This window comes from Monopterus albus, unplaced genomic scaffold (genome assembly GCF_001952655.1).
Source record: "Monopterus albus unplaced genomic scaffold, M_albus_1.0 scaffold76.1, whole genome shotgun sequence".
NCBI lineage: Eukaryota > Metazoa > Chordata > Actinopteri > Synbranchiformes > Synbranchidae > Monopterus > Monopterus albus.
The window spans coordinates 1,874,938-1,901,599 of NW_018127956.1; the positions used below are offsets into that span (position 1 = coordinate 1,874,938).

The following is a 26,662-nucleotide window of genomic DNA, read 5'->3' on the forward strand; positions in this document are numbered from 1 at the left end:
TGGTGGTGGGGGAGGAGGTAGGGTAGCTCCTGATATTGGCGCTGGGGGAGGAGGAGGAAGAAGAAAATCAACTCCTGATACAAGTGGCGGTGGAGGAAGAGCAGGAAAAAAACCATCTTCTGACCATGATGGAGATGGGGGTGGAGGTGGAGCAGGGGCATCTCCTGCTGCATCTGGAGGTGGAGGCAGGCAGATGGTGCTTGACAGGCTGATAGTTGTTAGAGGGGGAGGTATGGAGGGATATGAGGGGGAGATCATTGAGGGTGGAGGTGGGAGGCCAGTGTAAATGGAGGAAGGGGTAGGTGATGGAGAAGGAGGAGGCATACTGATGTCCAGATCAGCAGGAGAAGGGGAAGACAGGCTGTAGTTGCTGGGGCTGGTGACAGTTTGCAAGGTGGGGACAGATGGCAGAGGCACAGCAATGCCCAGATGGGATCTGCATACGAGACAAAAAGAAAACAGAAGCTTCCACTAGTATGAGCAGTAATGACCTCCTGAGACTGATGCAAATGAAGCTTCATAGAGGAGTAAATCAACATGGTGGGAGATCATTTTTTTTCACTCTCTTGCTGAGAGTTAGATGAAAAGATTGATACCAGTTCCATGTCTGTACAATAAATACTATTTTATTAAACTATAGCCAGTAGCTGTTAGCTCAGCTTAGCATGAAGACTGGAAACATGGGGAAACAGCAATCCTGACTCTGTCCAGAGGCAACAAAGTGCACCTATAACACCTCTAAAGCTCATATTATAGCTGCACATCATATCTTGCTTGTTTAATTTATGCAAAAAGCAAGAATAACATTTTTAGGATGCATATAACGACAAACTACTAAAAAACAGTTCAAGGAATTGTTCAACACTTTGGGAAATACTCTAGGCCTACCGGTTATGTGCTTTCTTGGTGAGAAATGAGAATACATACATCTCTATTGTCTGTTCCTCAGTCTGTTATACTGTTATCTAAACATAAATATGAATGACCATATTTCCATCCATTATTTATACCACTTATTCCTGAACAGGGTTGCAGGGGGCCAGAGCCAATCCAAGCTGGCACTGGGTGAGAGGTGGGGTCCACCCTGGATATGTCGACAGTCTATCGCAGGGCTGACATGTAGACAGACAACCACACAAGCTCACAATCACTCCTACGGGCAATTTAGAGTCGTCAATCAGCCTAAATTGCATGTCTTTGGACTGTGGGAGGAAGCTGGAGTAACAGTATTTCCCAAAACGTAAAACAACTTCTTTTATCCATGCTGCAGAAACCTTTCAGATATGATCACAAATTGTACAAGCAATTATAGAGTTTATCCCCATAGCTATTATAATAATCAGCATTTCTAATTACAATTACAGTGTTGCTATAAAAAGGGCAAAGGAAGACGGTGTCTACATACACAGAGGTGTCTGTGGTGCTCTGTATGCTGTCTGCTCTCTTTCTGGACAACTCCTCTGTGGCCTGTGCAGAGAAGACAAATGAAAATAATGATGGTCTAGCACGTCTCTCCACCACAGTCAGCCATGTGGGGGCTCCGATATAGAGAAGGGAATGTAGTGTGCTACACAGCCTCAGTCTAATGTATGTTGACTCAAACTCTTTACGGTGTAGTTTTTAATTCACCTGAATGCCATGTCCAATGGAATCCAGGGTGGAGTATGATATTGGGACTCTTGAGTAGCTTTCTTCTGGCTCAATGCCTGAAGGTGGTGGGGTCATAGGCTTGGAACAGCTCCTGTTTTTGGGAGTAGTAAAAGCACCAATCCCAGTCCTGGCTACCCTCTCCAAGTGGATAGCTGCAGCCTAGACCAGAGCACCGTGTGGACAGCCTCAGTCAAAAATACACAGGAACTCATTTCATTCAATCCCTTGAGAGTGCCTCTATTATCAATGTGCTACAAAAAAGTAGTCTTCATGGAGCAAGCAAACTAACTCCATATAGCTTAAAGGGATGGCATGACCACATGAACCACAAATGAAAAAATATAGCCAATGTTCAAGATTGCACAGAAAAGGTGTAATAATATTCATCTTTCAGATGAAGTGTTGCCTTAGTTAAAACTACTTTTAAGAAATTAAAAACAAAACGCCAGAATAATAGGTGAGAATGACTTTGGGAAATGAAATACACCAAAGGAAACAAACAGAACAGTTCAAACATTCATCAGCCCTGGTTGTGACATTCTTCAGGATAAGACATGCAGGGGTCACATACATACATTCCTAGAACTCTGGTATGGTTTAGGTGACTTGTGCTGCTCACCAGCGAGAGCAGGCTGACAGAGGACTCCATATGTTTGATCTGCACAGCCTGCACATCCAGCAGCTTCAGCAGGCTCCTGGCCAGACTGTTGATCTGGTAGCTCACACTGGCCAGAGCCTGAATAGTCAGAGCTCTGGCTTCTTCAACAGCCTTGCTCGGATCCTCTGCCTGCAGAAGTTTAAAAAAGAACGGATTATGCAGTTTGTAATATGCTTCAAAAGCTTCCCCCCCCACAGACAGCTATAACTACACTATCATAAAGTTATGATGTTAAAGCAGTTGTGATACTTTTATGAGCATTACGCACCTTAAGATAATTGTTTTCGCAATAATCTGCGACTTTGAGGAGGTTGCTGTGGTTATCAACAAGGTCCTTCCTGGTGGCTGAAGACGCTTGTAATATCTGAGAAATAACTTCAGAAAAGTTCTGTTGCTCCGTCATTTCTCCCATGGATTCTTGTAACAAAACCTTTCAAATCCGATTGATAGATCACGCTACCTGAGGCTGCTGGAAAAGTCGAGGGGGGGAGGAGGAGGAGGAGAGGAGGGCGGTGAACGCGGAATTACCGCAGGCTACAGAGTCTCACCAGCGGCTGGTGCCGGGGCAGGGCATGGTAGACTGAGACTGAGACTGCCGAACACCAATAGGCTACCATCCGTCTGTTAAGGACAGATGATGTAGGCTGTCTTGTTATACATTAGTGTATATTGGTAAGGGCTACCGTTTTACATAGTCTAAATAACTAAACTATAATACGACATCATGACTGTATAACCTATAGGATGTCAGGGTAGTGTGGGACACCACTTGTGTTATTTATAAAAATCCCACTAGAGGTCAGTGCAGTCTAGAGAAAGCCTCCCAGTCTGTTGATCAGCTAATGCATAAGGGACTTCACAGTGTGCTGCTGCTTCTGCAGTGAAGAGCTTTCTGGTAAAGTATCAGCTGGACCAGATGTAGGTGGAACACAGTTAAGGTCTACATACGTCCAAAATGCGCATCCAAGTCAATATATAACGGAGAGTATTACAATATATTGTAGTGCCCAGGATATCTAGTATAAACATCTTAACACCATTGACTGTGTTTGTGCATATGCAGAAGTTCACAGTGGCCCGATTCCAATTTTTTAAAGAGATTTGTGTTACAACACACCTGACTGGTAAAGGTGCACATACTTTGCCATAGTTCATTTTATCAGGACACTTTCACAACGTCTGGCACTCACTCAGATGAGTCATGACAAGCCACAATAACAATTTATCATGTTATGGCCCAGAGTTGTTGGCAGTCACATGACAAGACACCTGACTGCTTGTATGTCACAACAATATCATAACACTATCCTCAACTCCATTCAGGTAGAATGGCCAAGTCAAAGTCCAGACCTGAATCCAATCGAGAATCTGTGGGAAGAACTGAAAACTGCTGTTCACAAACGCTCTCCATCCAATCTCACTGAGCTCGAGCTGTTTTGCAAGGCGGAATGGGCAAAAATTTCAGTCTCTTGATGTGCAAAACTGTTAGAGACATACCCCAAGCGACTTACAGCTGTAATCGCAGCAAAAGGTGGCGCTACAAAGTATTAACTTAAGGGGGCTGAATAATTTTGCACGCCCAATTTTTCAGTTTTTTTATTTGTTAAAAAAGTTTGAAATATCCAATAAATTTCGTTCCACTTCATGGTTGTGTCCCACTTGTTGTTGATTCTTCACAAAAAATTACAGTTTTATATCTTTATGTTTGAAGCCTGAAATGTGGCAAAAGGTCGCAAAGTTCAAGGGGGCCGAATACTTTCGCAAGGCACTGTATATCAGCAATTACTGAATGGATGCCATAAAACTTTGACCTGGCATTCATGACCCCCAAGCATGGGTTCCCCGACTTAGCCTATTGTGCTAACATGTTAATATTTTCTTTTTTTTTAGCAGAAAAGTCCCAATTGTTTGCCATTAAAGCTGGTACAGATATTCATGGTGCAGAGAAGATAAACTGAAGAAATTCTGGTGAGCTGTGGAAATTTCTGCTAGCACCACCAGCAAGATATGTTTTCACTTAGTGAAATATCCCAGTATCTATATATTATATGTGGTTATCCCCCGAGTTTGCCCTTTAGCATCACCGTCAGGTTGACATTTGTAGTCTTGAGTGAAATGTCTCCACAGCCATGGGATGAATTATTATAACTTTTTCACAAGCTCCATCATCGGGACAAATTTTCAATTTGTGAAGCTGATTTATGACCAAAACGGCCAGGTCTTGGTAGGTTTGCAGTGGTCTGATACTCCTTCCATTTCAATATTATTGCTTGCACAGTGCTCCTTGGGATGTTTAGCTTGGGAAATCTTTTTGTATCCAAATCCGGCGTTAAACTTCTCCACAACAGTATCTCGGACCTGCCTGGTGTGTTCCTTGTTCTTCATGATGCTCTCTGCGCTTTAAACGGACCTCTGAGACTATCACAGTGCAGGTGCATTTATATGGAGACTTGATTCCACACAGGTGGATTCTATTTATCATCATTAGTCATTTAGGTCAACATTGGATCATTCAGAGATCCTCACTGAACTTCTGGAGAGAGTTTGCTGCACTGAAAGTAAAGGGGCTGAATAATTTTGCACGCCCAATTTTTCAGTTTTTTATTTGTTAAAAAAGTTTGAAATATCCAATAAATTTTGTTCCACTTCATGATTGTGTCCCACTTGTTGTTGATTCTTCACAAAACATTACAGTTTTATATCTTTATGTTTGAAGCCTGAAATGTGGCAAAAGGTCGCAAAGTTCAAGGGGGCCGAATACTTTCGCAAGGCACTGTATTAGCATGCTAATTCATTAACTGAAACAATGAAAATTATATCTACTTAATATTATACTGTCAGAGTGGGAACCATGTCCTACTAATCTTATACAGCTGTGATGTTAAAATGAGCACCAAGAAAATTATTAGCTAATGTTCTTTATAAAGACCTGATAACAGCTCACTCAGACTTTGAATGTCCTCCAAATGTTGTGTCAGATTGGATATAATTGACAGTTATAGTGGGTTTCTGCCATTATCTGTTTGCTGTAGCTGGTGTTACAGAATCATCAAGAGCTTTGTCTTCTGATAAGAGATTACAGATGACTTTATTTCTTTATTGAACTGTTTTTTTACTCTGTGGTCAGTACCATCTAGAATCATATTGTGCTAATATCTTTAAAAATGTAACTCCCAGGTAATTTGTTATCACTGGACTGGGTGGCAAGATTATAAAACCGATTTGCAAGAGCGTTAACACTGATTACTGTTATAATTACTGCTTTCTTGCTGCCATTTCCTTTAGCGGAATAAACCCCATATTTATTGTAATAAAGATTAATTTTATGTATGGCAGTATATAAATCCTTTATGTGGTGTGTTGTATTATGCCGCAATAACTTTCTCGGGTGTTGTTAATGACAAATTGCTGTAATTGTGTCCCTCGCCTTCTGCATGGTTTAATGCAAATGGAAATATATGCTCACTTAGAGACTAGCATGATTCAACACATCACGCCCAAGTAATGAACATGGCCTGATGACATAACATAGCGGACAGGCACATACTGCAGCAGAGGACAGGGAGAACATACACTTACTTTCCTGTCCTCTCACTGAAATCAGACATTGTCATTTTCTTTCTGAGCATCAACTGTGCAGCCAAGATTTTGCAATTCCCTCAATTACCCCTATGATCATTATTCCACAGTTATATAATAATTGCTTGGTTTCTTGCTTCTTGTCCTTTTGAGTGTCTCAGTACTAGAGAGGTCACATTTGTTTAAAGTCTTCAGTAATAAACAAATTCATTATGTTGACCCTGGATTACTGAAAAGGCCCCTATCCCCACAGATCAATTACACTGAAACCCAACGTGCATATCAGTCAAGACAGCGCAACCTTGTTTCCCTAACTGAACCATCCAAGTGTAAAACCAGCTGGGATTTGTTGGTTGTGCCACTGGACTTCGCCCTTAGTAGGTGCTGTAGAAATTATTTTCTTTCATTCACAAGAAGTATCAAATGAGCAGAGTTGTCAAACAACAGTCTGCTATGTCTACTTTGACAGCAGAAATATCCTAGATTTAAAAAAAATCACTGACTATTGCTGGAAGCCAAAGTAATGATATTTCCAGAGATTTGTCCAATAGACAGTAAATACAGCCTGGAGGAAACAACTGTCTAAAAGGATAAGGTTAATCATTTTTTATATTAAGAGCATTTTCAACACTCCCCATACATAGACTAAAATCAACAGTGGAGAACGGCATGAAGAGAGAGGAGAGGCACTCAGAGCATCATGGGCCCCCCCCAGCAGCCATTTAGCCGCCTCATTTCAAGGGCATATTGTGCATGTTGACTCACTGTTGGGACACTTGAATTTTTAATGTTTCTAGAAACACCTGTGCTTTTCCTATTATGACAAGTCAAAAACACCTATGTGGGTAAACCATAATGTGCATGTGAAGTATGTATGTATCTATGTGAAGTACTTAAAAGTGGCTTGTGGAGTTTTTTTCACCAAAACATAGCCTGTATCATTGAGGTCTGCTAGGACTCTTCTTCACTACCTTTGTTGGTAGATTATTACCTCCAACAGTCAATCAGTCCACATGCTCCCAAGAATGCATGTGCACCATCTTGCCAAATGTTGATCAAAATACTGATCCACAGTGATAACAGAGCTAAAGAACTGCACAGGATACCTTTTATATCCATACTGAACTGGATCTTAATTTACTGAAAATCTTCATAAGGTCTGGGAACATTAGTAAAGAAGAAGACACAACAGTAATTCCTGTTTGATACTGTAATGATTGCAAAAAAGGAAGTTCCTACATTCTAATTCAGGCGTAACATTGATTAATTCAACACTGTATACACTGATACAGTAAGGTTCTTTTTAAAGGTCAGGTACAGTTGAATAAATTCTGTTAAGCCTGTTATCAGCTACGGAGACTCAACACAAACCCCCAGTGGTCACCTCCTGTGAATTGTTCTTTGGATCAGCAGCTTGTTGGCAGTTTATTAAATCCTCAAAATCCACCCCCATTATCACCTTGTATATTAAGGATTTTGCAAAACAGAGCACATGCATTGTACAGGATGAATATGGATTAAATTCGAACAATAGTAGTACCAGAAATAATTCAGTGCATGGGTGAAGAAACTGCCAATTGTAACATGCCATCTTTCTGTATATCCTATAGTATACACCCACACACACCGCCTCACAGCATCCATGTCCAATGGTGTGCAACATATGCCTGTTTGTGGAGATTGGATGTTCTGGGTTATCACAGCTTCTCCACACTCCACAGACTTCCATTAAAGGAAAAGCCAAATTCAATTATTGTGCCAGAGACTGCAGGAAAACTACACTGTCAGGGTGCGTGCACACACACACAAACATACACACACGCGCGGCAGCAGTTAGCAATCTTTGCGGACAGGTTTATTGTCTCTGGGTACACAAAACTGTGAACTCAATTCCAATTAGTCTTCAGGCACCTGCTGCCCTTTTCTCAAACTTTTATCAGTTCATGAGCTGCTGGCTGTGAAAAACAGAACAAAGATCTTGTGATTTAGGTATGAAAATAATTTGTCTTAAAATATCTTTCTTCATACTTTATATAGGTGGGTTCTCACTTCACCTGTCACAACAAGGCATCATCAGCTGCAAGTATAAGGATGTGAAAAAACTCATTCACATGCCCGCCATTTGTGTCTATCAGCCCAGACAGGATGCCAGTAAGTAGCCAGTTGAACATTTGTTTTTATCAACACTGGAGATATCGCTGAGATATTTGTTATCTCTTATAAGATATTTGCTATATAACTTAATAAATGACTTCTAATGACATAGGCAGATCTCAGTACAAAGGGTCATCTGCAGTGTGGTCTGATGTTAAGAAGCAGCTTTTTTTTCTTGCCATTGTAACATTGTGACATGTACAACGAAATTTAGTTTGGAGCCGAGGGCCCCGGGCCGCTGCGTGCATACGCACCGCCGTCAGGGGCAACTTGGGGGTTCAGTGTCTTGCCCAAGGACACTTCAACATGTGGACTGCAGGCACTGAGATTCAAACCTTTAATCTTCCAGTTGGGAGACGACTGCTCTACCCACCAGTGTGTCAGAGCTGAACTCACTGTGAACTACTCATGTAATAGCTATCCCCGTTTCACTGTGAGGTCATAATGGCACAGAACACCAAGTACATTTCATTTCTAATTAAACTGAGGGTTCAGCCACACAGACATCATTTCAGTGTTAATTAACTTATTTCAATGGATAAAGTTCAAGTTAATAATCAGTGTATTGCAAGGAAACATAATAGGCTCAAGGCTACACCTTGTGTAAGCTAGATCAAGTTCTTTGGAGTTCATTTACCTCAAAAGTAAAATGTCAGCATCATTTTAATTACATTTTACTTGGTGCCATTAAAGACATGATAAGCTTTTATTGGACACATAAAGAAATAAATATTAATTTGTGAATATCAAGGTAATAGACACGTTGCTAGACTCATGACTATCACCAGCTATTATTAATCAACATGTTTGAAGGCTGTGGATGTGAGGATTGATAAGAACATGAGTCCATCCATACATTTAATTCAAACTGAACTCTTAGAAGTTCACAATGTTTTTCAGTTGCTCAAGTCATTAAAATTTATGATTCTGACCTTGTGCAATATAAGATCACTTGTGTGAACATCTGATTGTTTTATAACCTCATTCAGTCACTGCTTCATTTTGAATGGCCTCAGTTTAAAGATGCACTCCCTGGATTTGTTACGGTGCTCAATCACGCTCAAAAAGCTTCAGATTTCTTCTCATCTAACTGGCAGGGTTTTCAAACTCAACAGTTCACATTACTAGTTTAAACAACAGCGAAAAAAACTAAAATAGACTGTGTAACGTATAAATACATTTAAATACTTTTGTCGTATTTGTTAAAAGTTTCATTTTATTTTATTCCTCAAGAAGAAACAAGCCAGGCCATGTTTTCTGTTATCTTACAGTGGTTTATGTTCTTGTTCAAAGTGTAACCAAGTTCAGTAATCTGAACCAACAAGTCCCTAGTCAGGGTCCAGGGTGAAGTGAAGGATCAGTTGTTTTGTAGCAGCAGAAGGAGCTGATGGACTTTAACCATGTGTTAACATGGTATCCTAAAACGTGACAGGGATTACGGTGTAAATGTGACAAGAAGTCAGTAAAACTTCAGAAAGGCCTGTTTTGTTTGTGCTTAACTAGCGGCATCTTTCAATAGACTCACTCTCTCTGACTGAATATACAAGTGTTTGTTGCAGCAAATGCACCTGTAGAAATGGTGCACTGAACCAGGTCACATGATTGCGTGCAGCTTTGTAGAGTTCAGCATAAAATGCAGAAGCACATCTGTCACATTAAAACCACAATGTCTGTTTGCTACTATACTAAATAACAACGTGTCACAGCTTCTTTGTATTGCAAAGACAAATGTGGCTGCACTCAGTTTAGAAACCGTGGATTGAAAGTAATGTGAAAGAGGTAGCTTGTAGTGACAAACCCATAGTGAATTATCATTTGGATCTGTAGTTCCTCTCATCCCTAAAGTGTTGAAGCATATTTTAATGCTTTAGTTCTCTTTCACTGCTCTTATAGCATCATTCAAAGCTACAACAGATGAGAGTGATTACTGGAATCTAATTTTTCGGGTAGCTGAATTCAAATTCTTGCTATTGACTGTTTGCTCCTGGGGCTGTTTGCGAACATGTTTGTCATATCAGTTTTGTTTTTACAGCTTGTCTTTGTTGCCCCCACAAAATTAGTTAATATAAGTTTAAGATTGCCAGAAATATTATGTTTTGCTCTCGGCGCTGTACATGACAACCTGCTGTGATAATTGATCATATACAGTATGAGACTTCATTCTCTTTCATGCAATCTGTCCTTAATGTTCTGTGTACTAAAACCTTGCTCAAACAGCTTTGTCAGAGAATTCCAGAAGGATGATACAATTCAATTTGCAATCAAGAAAACATGGGGTTTTTAAACAATATTAAGGCAAGAAAGTACACACATGTTTTTTATTACCTCAAGCAATGGCAAGGACAACTGAATAGACTTCTTTCCCCCTTATTTTTTGCAGTTTGCTCAGTTACTCTCAGACTATTCACTTAAATTTTAATATATTAAACTGAAATGAGTGACATAAGGAAGGACAAAGCAACACAAAGCGTCTTGGTAAGGTGCTGGGCCATGAACTGCCAAAACAGCTTCAGTGCACCTTGGCATTGATTCTGCAAGTCTCTGAATTTTACTGGAGGAATGAAAATCATTCTTCCAAAAGATATTCTCTCATTTGGTGCGTTGATGATGGTTCACGAAAATGCAACAGCGCAGGGAAGACAATGGTAGGTATAATGGCTGGCCCAGGTAAGTAGTGTAATGCAGGTAATAAAGCTGGCTAAAGAAACAAAAACATAGGTAGATAACTATGCTGGCGGAAAAATACTTCCATACCAGAAACACAGCTGGCTAAGGAAAATACTACAGTACATGGACGAAAATAAAGAGACAGACTGTAACACAACAACACAGACGAAGTGGCTGACTCAGGTGAGCACTTCTTCACAGAAAACGTAACTAACTCATGCAACCACAATAACGTGGATGATGTGGCAGAGTCACAACACAACACAGGAAGGATGACTGACTGTAAACAGATACACAGGTAAATGTTATACTCGTAAGACTTAGTTTGATATGCAAGTAACACAAACAACTGAGGGACTTTAGGATACAAGAGGACCAATGGGAGAGGGTATGTTGTATTTTAATATAAAAATTATTGCCATGTGATCAAATAGATGAAAAATGTCTGTCACAAAGTTGAATACAAACAGTCCTTAGGATAGAAGTAAGTCCAGAGGGTCCTTTAACATGGGTGTTGCCATTCATTGGTCATTGAAGACCTAATGATTCAACTACAGTGTGTCTAAAATAATCATAAGTCATGAGATCATTTGTATAAATTACAGCAACACCATCACCTCGTGCTTGGGCCTTTGGGTGATGAATATGAGAGTAGCCTGGGGAAGTGAGATCAGTGACATCAGGCTTACTCAGGGTAAGTCACAACTCGATGATTAAAAACTGTAGTAGTCATAGTTCTACCACATTTATGATTGAAGGAAACACACACTCTTGCAACAGTTGCCATCTTACTCTGATCTAAATGTGCAGTGCACGGTCAGACAGTGAAATAAGTCGTGCTTTGCACTGACATCTGGCTGAATACAAGCTACAGTATAGTGGGACTAAACACTTTGAATTTTTACTATGAAGATGCCAAAAATGGCAACAACAGGAAATTCCCTCCATTGCTCGATAGCTGTAACTCAACAGTCAACTAGAAAAGACATTCCCTTTGAAATATTTTTTCGGGGGGTGTTGCAAACATTTGCTCACTACTGGGATAAATTTAGTGTGGAAAACAGTAAAGGGATGACCACGTGAGAAAATGTTTCCATTTGTAATAATTTGATATACAGTGCATGTTTTCTTTCCTGTAATTAGAGAAAAATATTCTGTATAAAGCCAGGTTCTGTCTGACGATACAAGGTGAGCTCCTCTCACTGCTTTCTGCCTCCATTTTTGTGAAACTCTTTCAGCCTTTTCAACCCTCAGTCTACACTCCTGTCACCCCCTCCCACTTCATTCCCCTATCCCCTCTCTCTCTCTCTTTCATTTCCCCTGTATTTGTAACTCCACCTCTCTTTGGTGTCACTAAGCTGAAGGAGGGAACTGAGAGCAAAGTATGTGGAGTCCCTCCCAAACACTTCACTGCTGGTTACTGAGACTTTACAGGCAGGCACACGGAGCCAGGGTGTCATATCTCATCTCTCTTCTTCAATAGTTGTAGAAACTTGGATCTGATCAAAGGTACTGCCAATCATCTGAAACCTGGCAAGCTAGTAAAAAAGAACGGGAAGGGAGAGAGAAAAATTGGGGGAAATATGTCCAGTTCTGTAAAGTGATAAGAGGGAAGGCTGCAGAGAAGTGTGGGCTGGGTTAAAGTGGCACTTAAAAAGAAGCTCGCTTTAGCTTCTGTGCATTTCACCAGCAGCCAGGCTGGGAGGCTAAGGAGGTAGAGTGGATGAAACAACAGCTCCAAGGGGAAGGTGTACTCTCACTTCATTCGAGCAAGTGTATTTTTAGCCCTCCCTCCCAACTCTTCCACTTTACACTTATTCTCTTCCACCCTTTCTTTTGTGGGAGCTAGCCATGGCCACTGGTGTGGACAGGTTTTTGTGCTCTGTGCTGCTGCTGCTGCCAGCACTCTGTCTGTCTGTGGCTCTGCCAGAAAGCTGGCTGCCAGGGGAATATAAAAACACTGTGGATGATGCGCTGAGATTCCTCGACGACTACAACAGCACTTCTGAAGAAGTGTTATTCTCCAGTGTCTCTGCCAGCTGGGACTACAACACCAACTTAACAGACTACAACTCTGAGCGCCAGGTAGGACAACCTCCTGTCTTGATGTTAGAGGGTGGTGTGTTAGCTGAATATTTCTCTCATGTTGGTGTGAAACTGACTCGTTTAGCTCAGTGCTGGCACCTTGTCAACACAGTTGCATGCTTGGTCAAGGGTTTCTATTAATCTCTCTCCAGAATTAAATGCCCAGTTTCCTCCAAATGCAACCAACTCAGCTTGTGTGTTACAAGAAATATAAAACATCTGAATGCCTGCTGTGCAAACACCTTCACATTTTGAATGAATTTCTAGGGGGTCTTGTGTGCTATTTGGCTATTTATTTGTTGAAGAGAGTTTCTCCTGAGGGAAACACCTGCTACAGGATGCAGTTTTATGTCGTCTAACAGTCTTTTTGCGCCAATAATAGCAGCCAATAAAAGGCCTCACTTTCACAGGAATTTCAAAATGTTTTTTTTTTTTAGATGAAGCAATGAAACATGACATTATTAGCAGATTACAATGGTTTTGCAGTTTCTCCTGACCATATGCCTGAAGAACATTTATATTAACACTAAAGTAGAGAGAGAGCAGATACCGGCAATAAAACAGGAGAGAAGTACAGCTATGCAGGAACAAATGGAATTGTAGAGGATATTAAAAAATGCATGAAAGCAAATTGTGAAAGAAACATACTCAGTCTAAAGCCTCTAGGACCTTTTTTCTCTGTGTGTGCTTGGACAGCTGTCACAACAGCATTTTACTGCACTATTGAGGCTTTGGGAACTCACTGAAGAGGTGTAGATATGGCCCACACCACATGCTGCACAATGTGTGCTGCTGCCCAGAATGTGTCTAGAATCTAGGGTGAAAGATGAGCAGGTTTTTGGTTGTTGAGCACATTTTTTTGTTCTGGACAATTCAAAGATGATATCAAAGTAAATCAGAGCACTGGGCTTCACCTGATGGGGCAGCAAGGAGGGATTATCAGTATTCAGTTGGACAAAGAAATATTCTATTGTTACCACCCTCTTATCTAGGCAGGCTGGAAAAAAAGACTGGGGAAGGAAAAGCATAAAGGAGCATAATGTTTCAGCTTGCTGTCACCAGTTTTCCCTTCTGCAGCCTGTTATTACAGTGATAAACTTCAATGAAAACACTGCTGAAATGAAGCTGCTGTTCTATCAGGTCTTTTCAGGATGTATGTGAACTAATGACTTGTTGATTCTAATCCACTGCTCTGGTTATGTCAATATTAGCATGGGCAAAATATCTTCTAAATTTTAAAGGGCACAACTTTACTATGGCACATAGTAAAGGGTTGTGACGTGAAGACCACGGGAACAATAAAGGACAGTATGCACATAGTGACACATATCATTTTGAGTAGGAGCAAATTAAGGTTCAGCACATATACAGCCCATGCAGTGTTCCACAGCAGCCATGACGCCAGTCATTTTTCCAGTCATTTATGCTGCGGACGCCTGTGTCAGTGACATTTCAAGTGGCATAATGAAGAGTTCCTGAGATTCAGTGAGACCATAACAAAGGCATCAAAAATCCTTTAGCACTTTATTGATCCCAGACTATTAGGTAGGGAATACAAAGTACTGGACAAAGTGAAATGATGACCTAATGATGGTGTCAGATGAAAAGTTCTAATTTGTTCTAATCCATCTTGTGGGTATACAGACATTTCACTAGAAAAGTGAAACTCTGGCCTGTGGACAGCACTAGAGAAAAGGTCATTGGAAATTTACATCATTAGGGTTTATTCTCTGGGCATTCTCTGAATGTCTGTACCAAATTTTATCACCACCAATCTGTTGTTGTTGTTGTTTCACTAAAAACCAAAAATGTCAACTTCATAATAGCACTGGGTGATCATTAAAATTCATCTTCTGGGGGGGCCCATGAATGTCTGTGCAAAATGGTACATTTACAGGTAAATGAAAGGCAAACTGCACCGCAGCACAGATTAATGCCAAAGCAGTACTACACAAACAATAGCGTGTGTAACAATAGACTGATAATATTAAAGAACATGAGTTTAAAGTGAGCAGTGTAAAAAGGGACTGAGTTTGGTTGTAATAACCAAGTCTGCACCTTTATCATTATCTCAGTTCACTTCATGTCCAGTCAACCTCATCACAACACAACTCTCTGGGCAGGTCTTTAAATTTTAGATCTCTGGCTCCAGTTTATCGCTGTCATTCACTTTTGCCTCCTCTCACCTTCAGGTAAATGCATCCCTTGAAGAGCAGGCCTTTTCTGAAGCCTGGGGGCTAAAGGCCAAGACGGTCTTCACTTCTGAGGTCCTCAACGGGCTCCCTGACACTAAAGACAAAAACCTGATGGAAAAGATCAAAATACTGGGAGCTGCCAACCTGCCCCAGCAAGACAGAGAGAGGGTTTGTTTTCTGTTCCAGATTTTCTAATAGAAATTTTGCTGAGTCCTTGAGATTGTAGTTTTGTCACTGTTATCACTGCTGACCTCCTTTGAGCCTCAATGACTCTCTTTTCTTATCTGCAGTATAACACCATTCTCAGCACCATGGACAAGATTTATTCTACAGCTAAGGTGCAGCCAGAGCCAAACATAAGCTGGAACCTGGAGCCTGGTGAGCAAATTGAATATAAATGATCAGTTTGAGGCCCCAATTGCCCGAATTGTATGACACAAATGTTTTGAAGTTTTTTGAAAGAAACAATATGAAAATGAAATGAACAACAATGTGGAGGGGAAGCCTAGAAGTGTGAGACGTAACCAAATTGCCAGCACACACAGTACGACACAGACAAATAAACAATTATTTCTACAGAAGCACGAAGAGCATGACACCAATACATCTTCACTGTTTTAGGAAACACTTTGTATGTTTTGTCTGGCCTCTGGATTAGGTCAGCTTCCTTTCATAGTCCATCATTTTTATATGACGGTGGGTCTGTTGGATGCATTTCGCAGAGCTCACAAAGATCATGGCCAACTCCACGAGCTATAAGACGCTGCTGTATGCCTGGGAAGGCTGGCACAATAATTCAGGTGTTCCTCTCAAGCAGTACTACCCTAAGTTTGTGGAGCTCAGCAACAAAGCCTCTCAAGCTGATGGTAAGAACTTCTTCTTGACCCTTGAAACTGAGCTAGAAATAAATGATTCATTTAATGAGAATGACATAATGAAAGAATAAGAACAATATAAGGAGTATAAATGACAAAGGGTAAGAATGAAGTGGAGAGAAAGAACAACATTTTGTCCTGTTTAGGATTTGCTGACACGGGAGCAGACTGGCGCTCCTGGTATGAGACTGCGACCTTTGAGGACGATTTAGAGAAACTCTACCGGACCATTGAGCCCCTCTACCAGCACCTGCATGCCTTTGTGCGACGCCAGCTCTACAACCACTATGGTCCCAAGTACATCAACCTCAAAGGACCTATCCCTGCCCACCTGCTAGGTACAACATTTTTATCTTACCAAGATTCACTATTACTCACAAAAGCCATGAATATATGCATTGCATAAGGGAGTGTACAAAAATTACTAGGGATGGAGGTGGGGTCAGAAAAGATGAGGTTATGTATTTCTTTTTGCTAAAGAGTGGACAGTCAGAGCAGGACAACAACCTTTCTTTATTGGGGTTTTATTTCTTAGTAGCTGTAGGACCATTTGTCAGTTTTAAAAACACTAAATGGCCATTTTCACACATGAACTCCAGACAATGTCTGCAAAATTGTGTTCAGACTATGTCCAGAGGCATCTGTTCACATATGTAGCACATAGGAGATAGTCTGTGTCAGATGGGTTCTTACCTGCTGGAAATACTCAGTTTGGTTTATGTTTATTTTGTATTTTTCCAGTCACATAATAGGACTAATTGTGATCACCAACAAGCCTGCTAGCTCGGTGCGAATACTCCAGAATATCCGCTGCTGTTTTGTCTTGGATTTCACGCGGACTTTATGCTAGGGAGCCACCAGAGTAAAGTCTGTTCATGCCTGGATCAGCTTTTGTGTTGTCATGTACAGCTCCTCCATGTTGCCACTATATTAAAGTGAAGTGATCTGAAAGAGGCAAAAGAGACTGCTCAAATAAAAGATCTGTCAAAGAATTTGATGGCTGTGGAGCTTTACATGTTTTATCAACAGGAATTTTTAGAACGTCCCTAACATAAACAGTCATTATTTAATACAAACCTGGAAAATCATCAAAGACGTAATCACACATTTCAGGTACAATACAATTTCAGAATATTAAGATGCAGACACACTATGGCAAGTAGCTCTGTGTGCTTATCTCATTACTCTGAAAGAACATATAGGCACTTCCTACAGTGCCTGTGGGTTGAGCATGCCATTACAAATCAGAATTGTTGCCTAAGTGTGTTTTCTTCCTCACCCTCAGGAAACATGTGGGCTCAGACCTGGAATAATATTTATGATATGATGATCCCATTTCCTGACAAGCCTAGCTTGGATGTGACTGGTGAAATGGAGAAACAAGTAAGTGTGGTGGAAATATTTTGTGCAATTGGACTAGATTCTTTAACTCATGCAGACAGCGACCTCAGCATAAAAGGTGTATCTCATAAATCTGTTTTTAGGTGAGATAGCACTGTAGTGAGCTGTGACTATTGTGATCGTTTCCTCTTTACAGGGCTATAATGCCACGCACATGTTTCGCGTGGCTGAGGAGTTCTTCACTTCTCTGGGTTTAGAACCAATGCCTCAGGAGTTCTGGGATAAATCCATGCTGGAGAAGCCTGAAGGTCGAGAGGTGGTGTGCCATGCATCTGCATGGGACTTTTACAATCGCAAAGACTTCAGGTAAAATTAATTTATTTAGGGAGTTATAGTTACATTTAATTCCTTTCTAAGTTACAAGCCGGTTACCAGATAAAATATAGTGAAAATTGTACATATAACATAGAAGTTGGTAGACAGTACTTAATGGAGTGTTGATGAAGTGCTGACGTCCAGTTTTAAGGATTCAAGAGGCCATTACATCCATATCATTAAAGTGTGGGACTCATTCATGTAGTCCTTTTACTCTTACAAGGGTTGAAAAGTCTAATAGATGTGGATGTAAACACCCTTAAATGTGAAAGTCAGAATGTCAATGTCATACTAAGTTTCAAATGTGCTAAATATACAGAGCAGCCAGTGGCTCTAATATTGAAGGACTACACGGAACTCATCTTAACTTGGCGTTAATACACACATTTCTAAAGTTACTACCCAGTTATATTGATGTTTCATCCTGTTTAGGATTAAACAGTGCACCACAGTGACAATGGAGCAGCTCTTCACTGTGCACCATGAGATGGGACACATCCAATATTACCTGCAGTACAAGGATCAGCCTGTGGGCTTCCGTCGCGGAGCCAACCCTGGTTTTCACGAGGCTATTGGCGATGTTTTATCTCTCTCTGTTTCCACACCCAAACATCTGCACAAGATTAAGCTGCTGGAATCTGTGACCTCTGACCCTGGTACAGATGGAAATAAATCATATCCAAACCAGTGAAATAACCTGTCAGAAATGAATGATATAATATCATCACGTTTAAAAGAAATGAACATTGCATTGTGTTTCTCCAGAAACCGATATCAACTACCTGTTAAAGATGGCTCTGGAGAAGATAGCCTTCCTTCCTTTTGGCTACCTCATAGACCAGTGGAGATGGAGTGTTTTCAGTGGACACACTCCTCCAGACCAGTACAACTCACAGTGGTGGCATCTCAGGTGGGTCTTTGTTTTTGGGGAGTTCATTTATTCACTTCTTTGTTGAAAATTAGACAGGAAGATGTCAACTTGTTTTTACCTTTTCATTGGATTAATTATCATAAAAATATCAATTATAGCAAATTTAGAGTAACGCTCATGGAGTGACTGATATTCTATAATGGTACAGTGGGAGACTACAGGCTGAGTGATGTATGCTGTAAATCATTCTTTCTTATTTCTTTTTAAAGAACAAAATATCAAGGCATCTGCCCACCCACAAAACGTACTGAGGATCACTTTGATCCTGGAGCAAAATACCATATCCCTGGAAACACGCCATACATCAGGTAACATCCTGTTCCACTGACACTATGTAAGAGAAGGGTTAACCCTCCTGTTATGTTGCAAATTGACCCATTGTACAGTTAACAAATCTAAAAACAACAGTTAAAAGTATTTTATTGGTATAAAGCCTCTTCTGCTTGGCTTAATAGGTGTAATCGACATATAAAATGAAAATGGTTCATTTCACATATTTGCAACCTCCCCCTGCACACAGAAGAGGTGTCTTTATGAAAAAGGAGTTCATTATCCTTATTGAACCATAATCTGTGAGAGGTAAAGAACACCATTGCACTAAATAGTGATTGAAATTGTTAGTAATGGTAAAATTAACCCAGGAACATCACTGCTGTTCCTGAGAAATGAACATAACAGGTGGGTTAACCGGAGTGAACTGCTGGTATTTGAGTGTGGTTTTAAACAATGCAATAACAGGAAGCCTGCTGCAAAGGTAGGGGGCCTTAGAAGAATACCCCCAGACCCCAGCTGATTTCTTTAACAGTTTTGAGAATGAGAAATATTTGTGGTGGGTTTACTGAGGTTTAAAACATGTTTGTTTTCCTCAAAAAGCAGGAACCTATTTAAAATAAATTTGACTTAGTTGTAATAACCTTTAATCAGTTGTTTTAGACCTATCATATGATGCATCCTGTTTGTAAAGTCTAAAAAGGTGATATTCTTGTTTGAAATGTTTGAAAAGCAGTAATATATATGTGATATACCAAAGAGATGACAAACTTCCTTTTCCTGCAGGTATTTTGTCAGCTTCATCCTGCAGTTCCAGTTTCATGAAGCACTGTGCAAGGCAGCCAACCACATGGGTCCTTTGCACACATGTGACATCTATCAATCTAAAGAAGCAGGCGCGATTTTAAAGTATGTGATTGGACCACTGTTCATGAATAATACTTAATGGAAGCAGTAAAAATAATGTGTTTCATTTTTCCTCCTGCAGGAAAGTTCTTCAGGCTGGTTCTTCCACACCTTGGCCTATTGTGCTCCAGGAGGCTATAGGGACCAACAAGATGGATGCCAGCTCACTGATGAAATACTTTGACCCTGTTATTCAGTGGCTGAAAGTTCAAAATGTGAATGAGACCTTGGGATGGCCTGACTTCAAGTGGGTCCCACCAATCCCTGAGGGCTACCCTGAAGATATTGGTAAGAGAGGGCTTTGAGCACACCCTACAGTACCAGTCAAAATCACTGGTAAACAAAGCAGAATAACTGAAGCTGAAATACATTAACGGAAGGAAGTAAAAACTATGGTAAAAATTCTTGGAATGTGTAGAAGATTTTCATGCACTCAAAGAGAAAAGTACCATTTTCTTTTCCATGCAGAGCAAATGCCTAACAAAAGAAAGAACAAATTGTGGTGTTTACACTTTACAATAATATTTCTTGCATCATAATTTTGCTAAATGTGGTTTTTCTTACACAAATACATAGATCTTAATTTACAGTGCCTACCTGCATTTGAGCCAGTTTGTTGTTCTTCTCCAGGCAAAAATACAGAAGAGGTTGAGGCAAAGAAGCTTCTGGACGAGTACAACAGGACAGCTGAGGTGGTGTGGAATGCCTACACTGAGGCCTCCTGGACATACAACACTGACATCACCGAAAATAATAAGCAGAAGATGGTGAGACCCTCTGACTGACCGACTTCACAGAGATCAGCCTAACATTGCTTGAGCATCATCTGTCATCATTCAAACGTGAAGGACTGCTGCATCTTATGTTGATTTTTTTTTTTTTTTGCATTATGTCAGGAAATCAATAAAATGATTGCTTAATAAAATAAATCAATGAATCAATAATGCATTGAGTCAAAGAGTAACTAATCAATTCATATGTGCATGTTTATATCTACCTAATTGCCTTTGGACCAATCTGTGCAGCTTGTAACCTGTCCACCCATCCATCCAATTACCCTGCTTCCACAGACACATAATGTAAAAATATAAATATAAAAGAATATTCATTATTCTTCTCTAGCTTGAGAAGAACCTGGAGATGGCAGCACATACCCTGCAGTATGGAAAGAAGGCCCGTCAGTACGACACCACTGACTTCCAGGACGCCTCGGTCAAACGCATCATCAAAAAACTCAGCGACATCGAGAGGGCTGCACTGCCCACAGCAGAGCTGGAAGAGGTGTGGAGGATATACAGTATATTTATTCATAACATAGCTGCTCACAGTGAGAAAATAGTCTGTGTAGACAGTGGCATAAACAAACAAACAAAATCAACACTGCATACAACAGGACTGCAGAGAACAAGCTCTCACAATGACAGCTCATGTGGGGAAAATATTCAGGAAGAACAGCTTCCTTGAAATCAGGAACATTTCTTACTAAAGGCAAATTCATGACACTTGTTCATGCTGATGCTGATAGACATCTAGCAGCTCTAGCTAGGTAGCATTATCTAGCTAATGGGACAAATAGCAGCTAGAAGCAGTAATGTAACAGAGAAATTTAGATCTTGCAGGTAGTTACAAATATACTGTCCCAGTTCATCAATGGGCAGCACTGGTTACGAGCACTAAGCTTTGTCTAGTGAAGCTAATTAAATTAGTCAAAGTCATTAATGCATATGGTTTGTATTTATATTTTGATTCAAGTCCCTTTGCTATTAGCATTGCTTGGCAAACTTGTGCACTCATTTAAAAAAAAAGGTTATTTGGTGTTGCTGTTTGAGAATAAACTCCACTTAGTGTAGTTCAATAAAAAGTACAATATGAATACAATGAAAAGGCCTCATTTAAAAAAAAAGGAACAAAGCAGTTAAGTAGGCATCAAACAACAATCAGCCAATTCAAGGCTTCTGCACTCAAAGACCAGCAGCCATGTGAAAGCCTCTGTCAACATATTGTTTCAGGGAGTCTCGCCTTCATCAAAGTCACCTGTTTCTCTCACACCCTTGTACCCTTGTCCCTCCATCTGAGCAGCTGTAAAATCAGGGTCTAATGCCTGGTGTATGCCTATAACTTTTCAGTACAACACTCTCCTGTCCAACATGGAGACCAAGTACAGTGTGGCTGAGGTCTGCAGAGATGATGGGAAATGCCTCCCGCTGGATCCAGGTATGAAATATGCTGATCCTAATATGAAGAGTTTGGCTCCAAATATATAGATAAAATAAACAGGATACCTGAATTACATTAAGCTACTATGAAATAATGTACCAGCTGTAATAGGTGCAATATTTGTCATCTTACTTTTAAGCATTTTACAAGAAAAACTGAAATAAATACATCATGGATACTACATGCATGGTGCACTAGACAGAAGGTAAGTTGGTGTAAAAAATGACTACATTGTGTTTCAGATCTCCAGAAGATAATGGCAGAGTCAAGGAATTATGATGAACTGTTGTTTGCCTGGAAGGGATGGAGAGACGCTGCTGGAAGAGCAGTTCGTCAGGACTACAAGAGATATGTTGAGCTGGCTAACAAAGCCGCCACACTCAATGGTACAGTGTAATGATTTCAAATGAGTAACCATCTCCCTGATCTGTCTTGCTTGAAAAATACAAGAAGGTCAGACTTGTAGAGAAGAAGAAAGCGGTTTTAGATTTTCTTTTCTTTGAAGCAGGACTGTTCTGAAGGCAGAGATCATCCAATTGACCGGTTTTAATCAGCAGAATCAAAGAACCACCTTTGGCACAGTTTCACTTACTGGAAAATGTAGATTGTTTTAGCCACAATGTTGACATTCTTGGAATTATACTTATTTGGTGTCTCACTGAAAGGTAAATATGAAAATGGTAACATTCTTTTTTTGTACAGTAAACATGAAACTGCTCTGAGCACAATGACTGGAAAAGGGAGAAACATAGCAGATTTTCTCATATTTGGGCATAGCAAGGCAGCCCCCCCCCATTTCTAGTCTTTGTGCTAATCTAAGATAACCAGCTGCTTGTGCAGGCTTCATATTTACTATACAGCAAGAATGTGGTGTAATGTAAATATATAACTATTGGTAAGAAAGTGAATAAGAGATTTTCTTAAAACTCTCACTATTCTTTTAAAGGAGTTTGTGGTGTTAGCGGATCCTCCAATATTTGTTTTTTTTTTTATATTAAGTAATTGTTCTTAGTTAACCTGCCCACTGGGAAACCACAAACTTAAGGCAGCATCATTTTTATTTCAGAAGCAGCTTTGGTCCAAAGACATTTTTGCATTAAACTCAGTCTGCACTGCCTTCATTAGAACTTACACCTCACTGTTGATTGTGTTTATCCCTGGTACTGTCTATAGGTCATTCTGACAATGGGGCTTTCTGGCGCTCCTTGTATGAAACCCCTACTTTTGAGGAAGACCTGGAGGCTTTGTGGAAGGAGCTGAGCCCACTCTATCAAGACTTACACGCCTATGTTCGCAGGGCTCTGTACAACAAGTATGGTCCTAAGTATATCAATCTGAATGGCTCCTGCTCATTTGCTGGGTAAGAAACAAGAAGTAACTTTGATTTCTTAGAAATAGCTGCAGTATATTACATTACACAACAAAATTACACTGTGTGTATGTACAGTATTTGCTGCTTCACATTGCCTTCTGTTCAGGATACACCAGGCTCTCAGGGGTAGAGACTAAGGTCTCTTCAGTCTGTTTCACAGTGGAATCCAAAGGATTCCAACACTTCAACCAAACCCCCTCTTTAACATGGGACCACACCCTGTTGTTATTCTGATATTTGGATTTAGACGGGATTTAATTTGCTTTCAGAGGCACTAAGCATCTGATACTGTGTGACAGTTCCTCACAGTCAGGGACTGGACAGACTGACAGTCTCAAATCTCACCTGGTTAAACACAGGCAGAAGCGAGGGCGACTTGCTCTGTAACCTCTTAGACTTAGAAATATGAATACAGTCTTTTGTCCTTTCAGGCAACATGTGGGCTCAGACATGGTCTGGCATAATGGACTTGGCCATGCCCTACCGAAATGCCACACAGGTCGATGCCACACCAGCTATGGTGGCACAGGTGAATGAACACATGAACCAGCTGCTGCATAATGATCACAGCTGCACACATGAATACACAAGGACACACACAAAAAGACACACATTCACACACTCATGCTTTGATCCACCATTTGCCTTGCAATACTAGAGGTCATGATCAGTTTATTTAAGTCTAAATAAGACCTGGATATACAGTGGGCCAAAGTGGAGGATCAAGCAGAGTAAGGATAAATACAGAGGTGTTAAACTGGGCTGAATAAAAGCAGCAGCAGCAAAGTGTTTATGGCTGCACAAATTTTGATGAAGTATGTTACCTCCTGTCCTTTCACAATCATAATTTGTTTACACCTTATGCAAACATTTACTTTCCAAATGTAGCTTTTGCTTTTTGAACACGTCGAATGTCTCACTGCCTGAACAAATTGTTTATATATATATGTACATATACAACCACATTTTTGCTTATGCTCTCCTTTTCCCAATCAGGGCTGGAATCCCATCAGAATGTTTAATGAATCAGACAGGTTTTTTACCTCCCTGGGCCTGCTACCAATGCCAGAAGAGTTCTGGAAGAAGTCCATGCTGGAGAAGCCGTCTGATGGGCGCCAGGTGGTGTGCCACGCCTCTGCATGGGACTTCTATAACCGAAAAGACTTCAGGTTAATTCTTTAGTCTAGTTCTTTTTTTTTTTTTAGAGCCTAACAGGCTGTCAATGTTCTGACAGCCTGGTGGTCTGGCTTGGACTTAATCTTAACATAACCATTATTCAAACAGGTAGTCTAGTGTGTAATTCTTGTTTTGTTGCTGGAGAGGACTGGCCTACTTTTTCACATTTATCACGTGGTGGTCAGCAGGATGCAATGGTAAACTGCATCAAATTGTTCACATTTATCACGTGGTGGTCAGCAGGGTGCAATGGTAAACTGCATCAAAGTGGAATAACTAGCATGTGAATACAGAATGTCTGTTGTCAAACACAAGCATGATCATCTATTGCTCAAAAGATAAACATGTTTCATTGCATTATAAAGAAACCTATCTTTATCTTTAGTTTTTGTGCCAGTCGTTCCACATTAGGTTTAAATCTAGGACTGATATTTATCCAGATTTCCAGTTATATGATTAAATAGCTTCAGTTTTAATATCATCATGCATATGGAAGTAGAAAGATGTAAGATTTCTGAGTTCTTTGCTGTAATTATGACATTGGTGGTGCCTCTAGGATCAAGCAGTGCACTGTTGTAACTATGGATGACCTGATCACTGTGCATCATGAGATGGGCCACGTCCAGTACTTCCTGCAGTACAAAGACCAACCTGTGTCCTTCCGTGATGGAGCCAACCCTGGCTTCCATGAGGCCATCGGTGACGTGCTAGCGCTTTCTGTCTCCACTCCCAAACATCTGCACAGCATTGGCCTCCTGGACAAAGTCGAGAACAACTATGGTGAGTGACATGACCATGAGTAGTATATAGTTCTGTAAAAGCACGTGTTGGTATAACACAGTGCTCAGGTCATGGTTTTGCTATTTCTGGCCCCTCCTCTAGAAAGTGATATCAACTTCCTGATGAGCATTGCACTTGACAAGATCGCCTTCCTACCTTTTGGCTACCTGATGGACCAGTGGAGATGGAAGGTATTTGATGGACGCATCCCTCCGACCGAATACAATAAAGAATGGTGGAACCTCAGGTAAAGTTCTCAAGCACAATTACAATTACCACAGTGTTCATCATCCAGGAAATTTCAGCTTTATTTTTAAATAGCAGAAAGTAAATGTGTGAATGGTGGATTGATTTGGTATGGTTGACTGATGATTTGCTTAAATAAGAAACAGATGATACTCTTCTTCATCTTTGCATGCAGACTTAAGTACCAGGGAGTGTGTCCACCTGTATCCCGAACTGAAGAAGACTTTGACCCAGGTGCAAAGTTCCACATCCCTGCTAATGTACCCTATGTCAGGTAATGTTTCCTGATTTGACAGAACAAACAAAGCACCTAATAACTGAGTACTGGTAACCGATAGAAGATAAATATATTGTGCATTTTGTGCACTTAGTCACATGGGTAAAAACAAAAACTGTCAGAGTTAACAAACTGATGTTTTTACAGTCATCTTGTTTCTATGTTCAACAGCATGTGTTTAATCATCTTCAATCAGGTACTTTGTCAGCTTCATCATCCAGTTTCAGTTCCACAAGGCTCTTTGTGAAGCTGCCAAACATGTTGGGCCTCTTCATACCTGTGATATTTATGAATCGAAGGAAGCTGGGAAGCTACTGGGGTTAGTACACATGCCTACAGTGCACACCTAGGTGGATCCCCTCATAACAGATAATGACATGAAATCACTGGCAAAAGTCTTTGCACAAAAAATATCCAGTATGTAACAGTCATAAAAACCCTATGTCAGATTACTAGGAAAACAGTGTTTATTATCTGTAGCAGCATGCCTCAGGTCATGTGTGTAATTATCACTAGTTACTGATCCTCATCTCCTCTGACCTCCTCTCCAACCTGTGGTGCTGTTTGCAGTGATGTGATGAAGCTCGGCTTCAGTAAGCCCTGGCCCGAAGCAATGACCATGATCACCGGCCAGCCCAAAATGAGTGCCCAGCCACTCATTCAATATTTCAAACCCCTCATTGAGTGGCTGGAGAAAGAGAACAACAAGAACAAGGAAATTCGCGGGTGGCCTGCGTATGACTGGAAACCAAGTACGTCAAACACACGGATGATTTAAATACTGTGACAGAAACACATGCATGTGGGCAAGTGTTAAATATGTTTTACGATCTTCAAGCCAATTTTTTTTCAAATTTCTCAAGGAGGCATTCATCTAGTTTATCTTCTCTTCTGCAGCTTATGGTGAA

At 40.5% G+C, this 26,662-nt stretch overlaps 2 protein-coding genes across 2 annotated transcripts in view; one reads left to right on the forward strand and one right to left on the reverse strand.

Moving 5' to 3' along the window:
- On the reverse strand, positions 1 to 2,767 carry abi3b (ABI family, member 3b; the record flags this gene model as incomplete). The annotated part of the gene is made up of 5 exons (XM_020606107.1): positions 2,577 to 2,767; positions 2,270 to 2,437; positions 1,630 to 1,809; positions 1,406 to 1,467; positions 1 to 436 (listed from the first exon to the last, which is right to left on the reverse strand). Coding segments are annotated over exons 1-5 (990 nt in total), but the record flags the coding sequence as incomplete, so codon positions are not given.
- Positions 2,768 to 11,768: 9,001 nt separating this feature from the next.
- ace (angiotensin I converting enzyme (peptidyl-dipeptidase A) 1) overlaps positions 11,769 to 26,662 on the forward strand; it is a 16,347-nt gene continuing 1,453 nt past the window's right edge. The window contains 25 exon segments of the mRNA XM_020606366.1: positions 11,769 to 12,793; positions 14,986 to 15,156; positions 15,279 to 15,366; positions 15,711 to 15,854; positions 16,010 to 16,201; positions 17,149 to 17,246; positions 17,401 to 17,570; positions 18,012 to 18,235; positions 18,345 to 18,489; positions 18,720 to 18,818; positions 19,567 to 19,689; positions 19,769 to 19,974; positions 20,317 to 20,453; positions 20,809 to 20,967; positions 21,813 to 21,900; positions 22,146 to 22,289; positions 23,077 to 23,245; positions 23,247 to 23,263; positions 23,707 to 23,804; positions 24,272 to 24,444; positions 25,008 to 25,231; positions 25,334 to 25,478; positions 25,653 to 25,751; positions 25,951 to 26,073; positions 26,325 to 26,506. Of these exon segments, the coding sequence (XP_020462022.1) occupies positions 12,560 to 12,793; positions 14,986 to 15,156; positions 15,279 to 15,366; positions 15,711 to 15,854; positions 16,010 to 16,201; positions 17,149 to 17,246; positions 17,401 to 17,570; positions 18,012 to 18,235; positions 18,345 to 18,489; positions 18,720 to 18,818; positions 19,567 to 19,689; positions 19,769 to 19,974; positions 20,317 to 20,453; positions 20,809 to 20,967; positions 21,813 to 21,900; positions 22,146 to 22,289; positions 23,077 to 23,245; positions 23,247 to 23,263; positions 23,707 to 23,804; positions 24,272 to 24,444; positions 25,008 to 25,231; positions 25,334 to 25,478; positions 25,653 to 25,751; positions 25,951 to 26,073; positions 26,325 to 26,506 (3,652 nt within the window). The 5' untranslated portion in view covers positions 11,769 to 12,559.